Raw genomic sequence first — 13,595 nt, 5'->3', positions numbered from 1 at the left:
GGGCCACTGAAAATCGAAGGAAGACGTGCCTCTGAGTTGAGCAGAAGGTATGAAACATTTCGTTTCTCACCTTGCCTATACTGAGCACAAACACTGGATAGGTCCACCTGATTGCTGATTTTCTGATACTCCTTTAAGGATTCCCTTAACATTCGTTCCTTTTCAATCTTATTTTGAACTTGTCGGGAATGCTGGAGAAGCTCATTTGCCTAGACGTAGAGATGGTAAGAACTTAGGAAGATATGAAATCAAGCACACAGATGATGCTGTCAATACAGGTTTTAATTTATGTCTAAATTTACATCTGGTTTATGACCATCAAAGATAAAAACAACTCTGCAAACTTACTTCTTCTTAATTTTAGGCAGAAAAGTTTTTGACCAAAATATCCTAGCTATTCTTAATTCCTCTCTCAAATATGTTAAGTAAGACAGCTTTTGACTGGTAAATCTCTTGCCTAGTAAATACATTATTGGTCAGCAGGCAGTCCGGGAAACACTGATTTTTTAAGGTTTTTTCACCTGTAGGAAAGGATCAATAAAAATTGCCCAATTAACTCTATTATACACAAATTTTAGTGATTTTAAAAAAATATTTTAAAGAAAGGCATATTTAACCATTTTTTCCATATGGTCTAGAAATACTATCAAAGATTCTTTATGAAAAATTTATATATGTATTTTAAGAAATAATATATTCCAACTTCCTTCTTACACAGAGGAGAATTCTGAGGTCATGAAAGGCTAAGAGACCTACCCCCAGGTCATATGTCAAGGAAAAAAGAGAATTTCTGATTACAGTACCACTGTGCTCTTAGCACACTGCAAAAAACACCAAACAGGTAACAGAACATCATACCTTAGAACAAATTGCATCATCAGTGCTATAAAGAAGTGGGCAGATGTCCTGTAAGTGTAAACTAATGCCATCAACAGCAGCATTATCTCTGATGTAGCAGTTGATCAGAGAAGCAATTAATGCCCCGGTCAGTTCCTTGTCCCTGATTACCAGGTCTTTAAAGGTGGTGATTTTTAACTGTTCTTGAAATTCCTAGGAGTATAAGAGAAAATTATTCCTTTGATCAAAAATATAGGAATATCGTATTTCTGCACAGAATGAAATTTCTTCAATAATTTAAAATAATTAAAACATTAATAGCCTCTATAATTTAAAAAAATAAAATATACTGAAGTATAAAAATAATAAAATTTTACAAATTTTCATACATCATAGAGAACTGGAAAAGAGCCCATAGTATGCCTATTCCAAATCTCTCACTTTACAAACAGAAAGCAAAGCCCAAGTATGAGCCAAAATTGGAGGCAGGCCTCCTGACTTTAGTTATAACTAGGAAAAAACAATCAATTATCTACATTAAAAAATCTTTGGCTTACATTTATCTATCCAAAATAATGTGTCTCCTGCTTGCTCAGTTGTGTCCATCACTTTGCAACTATAGCCTGACAGGGTCCTCTGTCCGTGGGACTGTTCAGGCAAGAAGACTGGAGTGGGTTGCCATTTCCTACTCTCAGGGATCTTCCCAACCCTGGGATTAAACCTGTGTCTCCAGTATTGCAGGTGGATTCTTTACCACTAAACCATCAGGAAAGCCAAAAATAATGTTCAACTTCTATTATTCAAGAACTTCTAACACTGGAGTTTGATCTCATTTTGTACAAATCAGGTTACTAAAATGGAGTTCTAAAGTATTGGGGTGATTTATATTACAGTAACATTCGGTTTAGTGATTTGACTACTATCTTTTCCTAAATTTCAGCAAATACACAATCAATGCCCAATTTTTTGATTTATATTTAATTTGCATTCCATGAGCATGTCGGGAAGGAAGCTTTGAAGATGAATCACAAAAAAAAAATAATACCTAGGCTACAAGTTGACCTAGATTATGCTTACCAGCCAATAAAACTAGAAATGATTATTCTAGCTGTCATGGAAAAGAAAACAGCTTTCATAATTAAGCATATTCATTTGAATCTTTAAAAAGATAACAGAAAATACATCTTTAAAAGGAACAAAACAACTCACTGGACAGTACTGGAAAGAACACAAAGATTGTCTTTTAACTTCAAAAACTGATACTTAAAAGTCAAGAATCAAAACATTTTTGGGTAACCAAACAGCCCTAGAGGATAAGGAATAGAACTACAGTTAATAAATATGGAAGAAACCACAGACTTAGAAAATTACCATTCTGTAATCCTAAATGAAATAACTGATTCAGGTAATGATTATCAATTGATGTGATGAAAGCGTGATGAAAGTTCAATGAAGAATTTCACAACAGCAGGACTAGACTTAACTTTTGAATCCAATAATCAATGTCAATATGACTAAAAGTGGGACAATCAAATCTTTTATGTCTCCTAATAAAATTTAATTAATACATTAGTTAATAATAAACATAATAAATTACTATCTATGAAGTATTCTATTCTTTCTCAAATAAATGGACCTGAACTTATCAAGCTTCTATAGACTTGATTTCCATTTCACAGAAAATGCAAGAAACAGGCAAACAAGTTCACTACAAGTATATAAATTTGCTACAATGCAACAGCAGAGAGACAGAATGAATTACTCTAGACTGAGAGACTAAAGAGAAATAACAACCAAAAGCAATGAGTGAATCAACTGTTCAGATTCTAATTAGAATAAACCAATCTTACAAAAAGATATTTTAAGACAGTAATTTCACTATTTCAGATGCTACCAAAGAATTGATAATATTGCTAAATGTAATAATAAAATTGGTGTTCAAGAAAATGGCCACCTTTTTAAAGGAATACATACTAAAGTACATAGAAATGAAAAACCATGTCAGAGATCTACTTTTAAATAATTCAGTAAAAAAGAAAATAAGGGGATTAAGCAAAAGGGGTAAAATGAAAATGCTGAATACAAATGAACTGTGTATTTAAAAATATCTTTAGTAAAGTAAGATTTCACCCACATATCACAAACTTGTGGTTTTGACAATGAATCCCTCATGTTATCAGGGTGGCTCAGACAGTAAAGAATTTGCCTGCAATGTGGGAGACTCAGGTTTGATTCGGAGAAGGCAATGGCACCCCACTCCAGTGTTCTTGCCTGGAGAATCCCAGGGATGGGGGAGCCTGGTGGGCTGCCATCTATGGGGTCGCACAGAGTCGGACACGACTGAAGCGACTTAGTAGCAGCAGCAGGTTTGATTCCTGCATCAGGAAGATCCCCTGGAGAAGGGAATGGCAGTCTACTCCAGTATTCTTGCCTGGAGAATTCCATGGACAGAGGAGCCTGGCAGGCTACAGTCTGTGGGCTTGCTAAGAGTCAGACATGACTGAGCGAATCTCAGTCTTCAAGTTATATCATGCTTTAGTTCAATTTTCTCATTACATACTAATTTATCATAACCTAAATGCTTCCCAAAAGAATCCCTCCTGAATCTAAGTGCAAGATTAAAGCTTACTCAAAACAAGTTAACCACAATATTAATAGTATGATTTTAAGGAAAAAAATTTCCTACCTTCTGAAGTTCTCCTACAATAACAGTGAATTGATGTTCACAAAGAAGTTTCCATAAAGCCAGAGCCTGGTATGATTTTCGAACCAACTGCTGGATTGCCTGAAGTGAAATCTTTTCACTCAGTTGAGCCTCTAATTACAAAACACAACCAATAAAGTTTGCAAAATTTTATTTCAAGTAAGACAACACTTCATCTCAAATAAAGACAACCATAGTTAAGGGTGAGATCCTTATCGTTCTTCTGCAGATCACAGGGAATGATGATCATGAGTTGCTGAATTCATGGCTTTATCCTCTCACTATATGTAAGTGCTTCTGTGTGTGTGCATACATAAATAGTAAAAATGTTGCCATTTTGGACAACTTACACCATTGTTTTTTTCTGCTCAATTATATTTTCACAGGCTACTCATATTGATAAATGTAAGTCCAGTGCATTTATTTTAATTGCTGAGTATTCCACTATGTAGATTTTACTACAATTAGGTCCATTTTCCACCTGAAGGACATTTCTATTGTTTCCAATGTTTTGCTACTAAAACAGTAATGCTATAAATATCCTTAAAAAAGGTCTCCTTGAAAACACAGTCAGGTTTTGATGGGACTGCTTTTCATATTAAGATGCACTAGAGAATCATGAAATCAATTCAGTCAGTCATGATAGTTTTTTTTCCCCTCCCCCTTAAAAAAGGAAATAGAATGAAAAAGGGGGAAAAGAATAGAGTACAAAATAGTCTTAGTTGTTGCTTAAAATTGTGTTCAGTTGTGTGTGTATGCTTTTCAACATCTGGGTGGTAATGTAAAAATTATTTCTTACTGTGAGGAACAACGTCGGATAAAGACTACTCCTGCATATATACTAAGAAGTGAAACTGCCGGCTTTGAATACATACGCATTTTTAGCTTTTATTATGTATGATCAAATTGCTCACCAAAGAGATATTTCAGTGTATATGGCCAGCAATTTGAATGCTCCCCTTTGTAAAAATTCTTACCATTGCTTGTATTTTATCAAGCTTACCTGAAAAGAAGTACTAAAAAAAAAATTTGCAAATACTGAACAGAAAACTGGATCTGGCAGGAAGGAAAGAAAGTCCGTTGAGACAAAAGTAAATGGCTGTGTCTTAATTGGCAAAGTTCTATAAGCCAGAATAACTGGCTTAAACAACACAAGGCAAAGAACTTTAAAAAGATAATTAAATGGCAGACAAAACTTAAACAATATTTTATTACTATTCCAGGTCACATCTGGAATAATTAATGGTTACAAGAACTTTTCAGTTCCTTTGCTCCTTCCTTAGCTGTTACTTTTTATAACTGATTAAAAAAAAACACACAAAAACGTAACACTTGATTCATATCGTAAGCAATGTAACAAATACCATTTCACACACATAAGGATAGATATTTAAAAAAAGAAAAAGAAAAATTACTGGTGATAATGTGGAGAAAACTGGAATGCTTTGTGTACTAGTGGTATAAATGTACAATGGTATAGTTGTTATGAAAAAGTTATGGTGGTTACTCAAAAAATTAAAAATAGAACTACACATAATCCAGCAACTGCAATTCTGGATACATAAGAAAATAATTGAACGTGGGAAGTCAAATTTCTATTTGTATACCATATTCATAGCAGAATTATAAAAATACCCCAAAGGGTGAAGGCAACCTAACTGGGATCCCACAAGCCGTGTGGTTTGTCAAAAAAAAATAAATTAATTAAAAAGTAAAAAAAAAAGGTACATATCATGTTTTCTGGTGGAAGAAAGGAAAAAAAATTATGAGCTGAAAGTTATGGAAATACAAGATGTCCATATTATACTTATGCAAATAACACTAATATTATTTTAATAAAAATATTCATTAACGCAAATGACCTTATCAAGAGATACCCACTGTTTTCTATTCAACTAATAAGACTCTTTACTCGAGTCATCAACATTTAACTGATCAATCAGAAGCAATAATTTACCATGCAACTTCCTCTGCAGCTCCTGTTGCATCTGCTGAGTATTTCCATTTTCAGGACGCATGAATCCTATCAGCCTCTGCTGTACTTTGGCAGCAGTACTGAAACAGAAATTCCAGAAAATATATTAAAAAGGTTGTGCAACTATTACCATCACCTAATTTTAAAGCATTTTTACCCACTTTCCATTTGCAATTCTTTTTTTTAAAATATAAATTTATTTATTTTAATTGGAGGCTAATTACTTTACAATATGTTGTTCAAAATTATAAATAGCATTATACTACTAATAGCTTGACTATAATGGAATACCATATAGCCAATACACGTGGCAATAGGTAAAGAACCCGCCTCCCAATGCAGGAGATGTAAGAGATGTGGATTTGATCCCTGGGATGGGAAGATCCCTTGGAGGAGGGCATATAATTAAAAGTTTACACTGTCACTTCAAATTAATTCACTGGGGGAGTGATGTGAATTTTTTACAAGTTTATATCATTTTATAACAACAAAAACTGTGCATCCTAAACATGTGTCCACACAAAAACTTCTACAGGAAAGTTCATATCAGCATCATTCATAATAGTCAAAAGCTGAAACACACAACACAGTAAATCAACTAAACTTCAAAAAACAAAAACATTTACAAAAAAGATAAAAGCTGAAACAAGTTAAATGTGTATCAAATGATAAACGGAAAAACGAAATCAAGGACTAACACACACTACATGTGACAATATTACACTGAGAAAGAACCCAAAACAAAAGGTCACATGTTGTCTATTTTCATTTACATAAAACATCCAAAATATGGCAGGTCCACAGAGGCAGAGAAGACTAGTATTTGTAGGAACTGGGGGATGGGCAACTTGGAGTGCCATGGACTCCACATGTTTGTGCACCACCAGATTCATATAGTGAAACTCAAATATCCAAGTGAAACAAAGTGAAAGTTAAAGTCCCTCAGTGGTGTCCAACTCTTTGTGACCCCACGGTCTGTCCAAGGAATTCTCCAGGCAATAGAGGAGTGGGTTGCCATTCCCTTCTCCAGGGGATCTTCCCAACCCAGGGATTGAACCCAGGTCTCCTGTATTGCAGGCAGATTCTTTTACTTGGTGGTGGCGCCTTTGGAAGGTAATTAGGTCTGGATGAGGTCATGAGGGTGTAGCCCCATGATGAGATTACCACCCTTAGAAGAAGAAAGCAGAGAACCTTGGGTCTGGTTCTCTCTCTGCCACATAAGACACAGAAAGAAAGCAGCTGTCTGCAAACCAGGAAGAAGGTCCTCACCGGAACTTAACCATGCTGACACTCTATCTCAGACTTCCAGCCTCCAGAACTATAAAAAATAAACGTTTGTCATCTAAGGCAGTTTATGGTATTTTTGTTACTTCAGCTTGTTATTAAGATAGGAAATGACTGATAATGGGTATAAGGTTTCTTTTTGGTGTGATACAGCTGTTCTGGAATTAGATAATAGTTATGAAATTTTAACTTTATGAATATACTAAAAACCATGAAACTTTTTTAAAAGGACAAATTTTATAATATGTAAATTAAATCTCAGGGACAAAAGGGAAATAAATTTTACTTATTCTTACTTTGGATTTCCTAATGGTCCTCCAGTAAATTGGGAGTTTCTGTCTAGAAATTCTTGTAAGCCTTTCAGTTCTAGTAGCACTGACTCCAGCAGCTGGGAGGGAACACTACTTTCAATCTGAAAAAGAAGAAATATTTTCAAAAATGTAAAAACAATGAAAAAGAGTATCCATAAAAAACATATACTCTATATTCCCATAATTGAATATTGAATTTTAATTTTGAGGTACCCTATCTTCACAAACAGAAAAGTTATTCCTTATATTAATTTATACTTGGTGACCAAAATAAAGGGCTAGACACCCACATTCCACCCTTGCTGCTTTGGTTAATCAGGTATAACTTACAGACAGTAAAATGTACAAATCTTAAGTGAACACTTTGATAGCTTTTTACATCTTAAGCGTCACCACCCAGACTACAATACTGAATATTTCCAACACCCAAGAAAGTTCTCTATTGCCCTTTTCTAGTCATTAGTCATTCTATCTTCTAGGTAAGAAACCACTTTTCTTACCTCTACCAAAAAAAGTATAGATTGATTTTGCCTGTTCAAAATTCACATAAATGGAATCATATATTAAGTAAATACACTCTGATTTTTAGAACTGTGAATTTTAAAAGTATCACAGCTAAAAATATATTTGATATCTCTACATTGGAAAAAGAAAAAAGCTTAAAATAAGTTGCACACATACTTCATATTAAAAAATTTTTATTATTTGAATTTATGATGATACAAATTTCTGTTTCTTAAAGCACTCTGGAAAGTATGCCAATGCTTGGAATTTAGTGCTATGTTCATGGAGTTTGTAGGCATATAAGCAAAATATTAAACAGTAATTTTGAGCAATATTAAGTATTGGGACTGACTCTATTTAGCCCTATAACAATGTTACAAGGAAGATACATTCTCATTTTACTTTAAGTTATCAGGCTCTGATTGTCAAATTTACTCATCAGTTAACAAGTGACAGAGCTTGAGATGTAATTCAGGGGGTGAACAGTTTACTGAACACCTACACAAACACATACATGAAGGAATAATCATTGCATGCTGTTTATAACATTAAGAAATATGAGACCATCTACTTATCCACTGAAAATATAAACTGGTTACATAGAGATGATGGAATACTACTACACAACACACTTACTGCAGTGATCTCTCTGTTGCCACTCTTAAATACTCTCTCCACAACTAAACTAGCATCCCATATGTTTCTGGAAAAAAAAATGTTTTAATGATTATGCTATAGATGAATAAAAACATTACAATATGTAGTAAATCCTTTTGCTGTGTGTTTATTTAGTTTTTAAAGTGTGGCAATGACTTCATTTAACATTTCACTAAGTTATCTGAAAGAATAACAACAACAACAAAGAAAAAACAGGAAAACTTCCAAACTTGATGTCATTTCACATAATGAAATACTGCTGAGGAAAAATCAAAGACTCTGGGTAATAAGTTGTAAACAAGGAAGTTCTGAGTTATGAGTTCTGCACTGTTTCACATTTTTAAGCAAAATGATTCATATGAAAGCATACGTCTCAAATTTAAGAAAAACATAACCAGACATAATTACTTGGCTACAGCAGAATGATTGCAAAATGGCTGTAATTCTATACCTACTCCTGACACCTAGCCTCTTTACAATATGACTCTGATGCCTGTTTTATAACGAGGAGTCTATTTCCCATCTTTTGAACCTGGGGTGGCTCGGAGATGTCTCGGAGATGTCTCCTTGACAAGTAAACGAAGTGGAAATGATAGGCCAGTTCTGAGCCTAGGCATCAGGAGGCTCTGCAAGTTTCTACTCTCTCATCGAACCTTGCTACCACCAAGTCAATGATCTTTGACTAACTGGCTAGAGAATAAGAGAACAATCCAGCTGTCCCAGCTGAGGCCACTCTAGACCAACACACAAACAAAACCCTGAACATGTGCCAGAGTTCTGAGTAGAACTCTCTTCTACCTCAAGGCCGATTTCATATTATGGAGTGCTTTGTTACACTCCATGTTAATATACATAGATATATTTTGAAGACACATATACATATGTGAAACATAGTAACAAATATAACTTCATGGTTAGATAATAGAAAAGCTGAATGACAGAAAACCATCTTATTAACAGACAAGTGAGCTTAAACTATAAGTAAAATTTAGCAGGAATACGATGTTCCAAATTTGAAGCTAAAAATGTTCAACCGTACAAAATAGAGCAAGGTGAGCAATAGTTAATTATTCTATGAAAAACTTACCCCATGATTCGAGAAAAGTAAATGCAAATACCATTGTGTTTTCCAGAGTACACGATCTCTGGTCCAGCCATACAACTCATACTTGTGGCCTGAGTTGCCGGGCTTCCCAAAGCACACACTGGAGTAGACACGGCAGGAGGGTGAACACCTTGTACACACATAGGAAAATCAAATCTCAAAATTTAACCATAAACGTTCAGAATTCTCAAAAACCCAAGTCAGTTGTACCTGAGCCCATAGGAAAAAACAGTTACAAAAATACTGAAATAAATAGTAATTTAATTTGATTTTCCTTGACAAGAAGTGAGACTTAGACTTGGTTAGGAACTCCCAGGTTGGCTTTCAAGTGTGGCAATGCAGGATGAAAAGGAAAGCAAGCTTGCAATCACTGCATCTTAATGGTGGAAGTGAAACAGGCCAGTTAGTTCAGTGCTGGTGATTAAATGCTGCTACTCACAAAGGGGGATTTCTAGGTAGGCTAGGTAAAGGCATTCACAGCCAAATGCCAATGCTTGTTTGGATGCCACTTCTATTAAATCACATTATTTTCAGGGGAATAGGACAAGTTAATCTTCCCCACTCTAAGTGTTAAGAATAATAATTCATAATGATGGCTCCAGAAAGAATAGTAATAGCATCCTAAAACAGAGAAAAGAGGTACCTTGAGATGGTGTCCCTAAGAAGGATGGATTTGGATACAGAGTACCAGTAGGAACAGGAGAACCTGAAAAGAAAACAATATAAAGACTGATAAAATTATCTCCCAGTTTTTTGAATCTGATCAAAATCAGACACAGAAACTGCTTCTAAGTTTAAGAGTAAGGAGGGGCACCACTCATAATATATTCAAGAATTAGGGACCCATTTCCTAGCAATTTTCTAACAATTCCCACTTTGAAAAACACTGAGGAGGGAGTTTGTTATTAAATCACTCAACTTTTTCCTGCTGAATAAGTAACAAATGAGTTCTGTAAATATTACTGCTTACATCTTATTTTGTTTCCCAGTATACACTAAGGATTCACTATATATAATTCTAATCAGAAATCTATAGAATTATTCCCTAACAATCCAGTAGCAGAAAAGAAAACATAACAAAATTTTTTATCCATTAAAATATGTTACTGTGTGTGCTCAGTGTTCAACTCTTTGTGACCCCATGGACTGTAGCCCACCAGGCTTCTCTGTCCGTGGTATTTTCCAGGCAAGAATACTGGGGCAGGCTGACATTTCCCACTCTTAGAGGATCTTCCAGACCCAGGGATCAAACTCACATCTCCTGTGTCTCCTGCCTTGGCATGCAGATTCTTTACCACTGAGCCACCTGGGAAGCCCTAAAATATGCTACAAAGCTTTTAAAATTCAAGCTCTGTTAGAAATAGTTTCATTTCAGTGTTTCATACTCACTAGAGTAGACAGGAGAGCCCAGGATGGGACCGACATTACTCGGAGTGGGGAGAGTGGTTGGAAATCTCATCTGTGCTTCACCACCATACCTATTTTTATGACAACAGGGGCTGAGTTTATTCAGTGAAACTATCCATCTTAAAAGCTGGACTTGTTTCAAGTCCTGCTTAGCTTCAGGATAAATGCTTTAAACGTTAGTGACTTCAATGCATCATGCTGACAGTGAAATACACACATAGATACCTAATAAAATACTTATTTAGTAAATGTTGACTTGAAACTGCTACCAAGAAGAATTATAAGGAACTCTGGCAATTTCTAAAAAAGGGTCTGTGAAGCATAGAATTTATTTAATGAGTGTATGGTACTATAATTCCCACACTAGAATTATGGTTAGACTACTCAAAAAATTCTTTTAAAAAAAATTGCATTTTAAATTTATTCTTAGCTAAATATTTTCCAAACAATATCTCTTTGATACCCAAGTTTTCTTGAAGTGATGCAGAATCTCTCCATGCAAATGATACACATAGAGCAGAATTGGTATAGTCTTAGAGGAAGTAGAAAAGACAAATGAGAGTAACTGAGGTAGAAAGAAGATCAGACAAAAGAAGTTGGAGAACAGAATCCAGAGAAAGGGTTACAATGCATAAATTATGCTCAAGGTGCTTCCAGGTGTATTATCACCTTTCCAGATTTCATCTTTTTGCAAATAAATTTTACTAACTTGTCTATATGGTCACTTAAATGTTTACTTTAAAGTTAATGTGTAACGACCACATTAGCCAATGCATCCATTAAAAAAAAGTGGCCAAAAACAAGAGAAAAGGGACATACATACCTGAAGAAAGCCCGAGTAGCCCAAGCAGATACTTCTCTGTCACAGGCAGCAGTGGAACAAGCAAGAATAAGGCAAGTTGCACAAGCTTGGTCTTCCTGTAAAAAAAAAAAATTATCTTCCCTTAAAATAAACATAAAACATTTTGAATGAAGTTTTGTTTACTGCTGTATCCAGTGTTTAAATCTGTGTACAGAGCAGGTACTTGATAAATATTTACTGAATGAATCAAAGCAGCGGGTATGAAAAAGGAGAAGTAAACACTATTGGTCTTAAAGTTTCTCATAGGCACCACTATTAAAGGATGTTCTCTTTTTCTTTTTATCTAGATTCTATTTTAGTTTCTGGTGTAGTCACCTCCTTTTTTTCTCAAGGTGTTTTAATCTTTTAGAAAACAACAACAGCTAACATTTATTAAGTACCTGCTATCTGCCAGGCACTATTTTAAGAGTTTAGAGCATATTAATCTCCACGTTACATATTATAATTTAATACATATTTTACACATGAGGAAATGGAAGTCAGAGAACTCAAGTAATCCACTCGGATGGTGGAGCTGGTTTGAATCTAGAGTGTGTATATTTAACTTTGGTCTGATATTCCTGACTTTAAGCATTCCCAGTATTACCTCATCACTTCTAGTTAAGGTTTTAAAATACTAAAGTCCCCATCACTGTTACCCCAAACTTTTTCCTCATGTCATTAAGCAAAAAAAAAAAAAAAAGTTATTTATCTGTAAATGTCTTATCCTTTATTTTACTTTTTAGAAAACTTTCTATTAATATTTTGTATTGTGGTATAGACGATTAACAAAGTTGCGATAAATTCAGGTAAAGAGCAAAGGTACTCAGCCATACATATACATGTATCCACTCTCCTCCAAACTCCCCTCCCATCCAGGCTGCCACATAACACTGAGCAGAGTTCCATATGCTATAATGCAGGTCCTTGTTGGTTACCATTTTATCCATATTTATCTATAAATGTCTTGTCCTTTAATAAAAATACATTTGACATATAATTCGACCATCACACTCTTACTAGTACATTTTAATAAGAATTTATCAACAGAATAGAAAATATGAGCATTTACCATAATAAACCTTATAGCGTATTAATCCTATTCCCAAACACCAGTACATATATGATTAAAGCAAAGAAGGAAGACTAGTATTAATCCTAGCATTTTGATCCTAACTTATATAAAAGGTAGCTATCATTCTCATTGTTTAAAATATCAGCACATTAAAAAAAAACTGCAGTTACCTGATGTAATTTAAAGAATCTTTCAATCTCTTCTCCATCTCCACCCACATTACTTACAAGTAGATGCCTCAGTTGATCCACAGGTCTAAGTTTATGAAACATAAGACTCCCCTAAGAAGTTAGATAAAAAGATGAATAACAGATTTACTAAGAATGGCCAGTAGCAACGGACCCTATGTTAAAAAAAAACAAAACAAAAAAACTTCAAGAACACAAAGTACACTGGTCAAAAAGATCATCTCATCTACATTTCAACTCCCAAGTCACCCTAGATCTATATATATCCATATGGAAAATTTAAAAAGTGAAGCTTTATAGACCTTTAGCTAATGCACAGTACTAATACATGAATAGTCAGATAAGTGGAACAAAGTAGAAAGTTCTGATACAAGCTCAAGTAAATACTAGAATTTAATATATAATAAAAGCTGCCCCTCAAACTAAAGGATCAAAATTAGATTATCCATTAATCACAAAGGCACAAGTACATCCACTTCAGAAAACACTGAAGCTGAATCCATATTCATACCTAAACCAGGATAAATTCCAAACAGAAAGGACAAAATAAAACTATAACAGAATAGTACTAAAAGAAACTATGGGTGAATGACTTCATGAACTTAGAGTGTGGAAGCTTTTAAAAAAAAAAAAAAAAAAAAAGCAGAAATCCCCCAAAATAACAGAATATTTCAACTACTTATAAACCTATTCATATGGGGAAAAAA

At 34.4% G+C, this 13,595-nt stretch overlaps 1 protein-coding gene across 1 annotated transcript in view; it reads right to left on the bottom strand.

Annotated features, from left to right (window-relative positions):
• Positions 1 to 13,595, bottom strand: part of NUP155 (nucleoporin 155) — a 51,299-nt gene that overhangs the window by 16,000 nt on the left and 21,704 nt on the right. Inside the window, exons 14-24 of the mRNA XM_005898537.3 lie at positions 12,871 to 12,981; positions 11,608 to 11,702; positions 10,767 to 10,855; positions 10,021 to 10,083; positions 9,360 to 9,507; positions 8,252 to 8,318; positions 7,097 to 7,212; positions 5,499 to 5,596; positions 3,524 to 3,654; positions 859 to 1,050; positions 71 to 209 (exon numbers count right to left, since the gene is read on the bottom strand). Of these exons, the coding sequence (XP_005898599.2) occupies positions 71 to 209; positions 859 to 1,050; positions 3,524 to 3,654; positions 5,499 to 5,596; positions 7,097 to 7,212; positions 8,252 to 8,318; positions 9,360 to 9,507; positions 10,021 to 10,083; positions 10,767 to 10,855; positions 11,608 to 11,702; positions 12,871 to 12,981 (1,249 nt within the window). The remainder of the gene's footprint in view (positions 1 to 70; positions 210 to 858; positions 1,051 to 3,523; positions 3,655 to 5,498; positions 5,597 to 7,096; positions 7,213 to 8,251; positions 8,319 to 9,359; positions 9,508 to 10,020; positions 10,084 to 10,766; positions 10,856 to 11,607; positions 11,703 to 12,870; positions 12,982 to 13,595) is intronic.

Source organism: Bos mutus, chromosome 20 (genome assembly GCF_027580195.1).
Source record: "Bos mutus isolate GX-2022 chromosome 20, NWIPB_WYAK_1.1, whole genome shotgun sequence".
NCBI classification, from domain to species: Eukaryota; Metazoa; Chordata; class Mammalia; order Artiodactyla; family Bovidae; genus Bos; species Bos mutus.
Note: the sequence above shows the minus strand (reverse complement) of the source record. Positions and strands in the feature narration are given on the sequence as shown.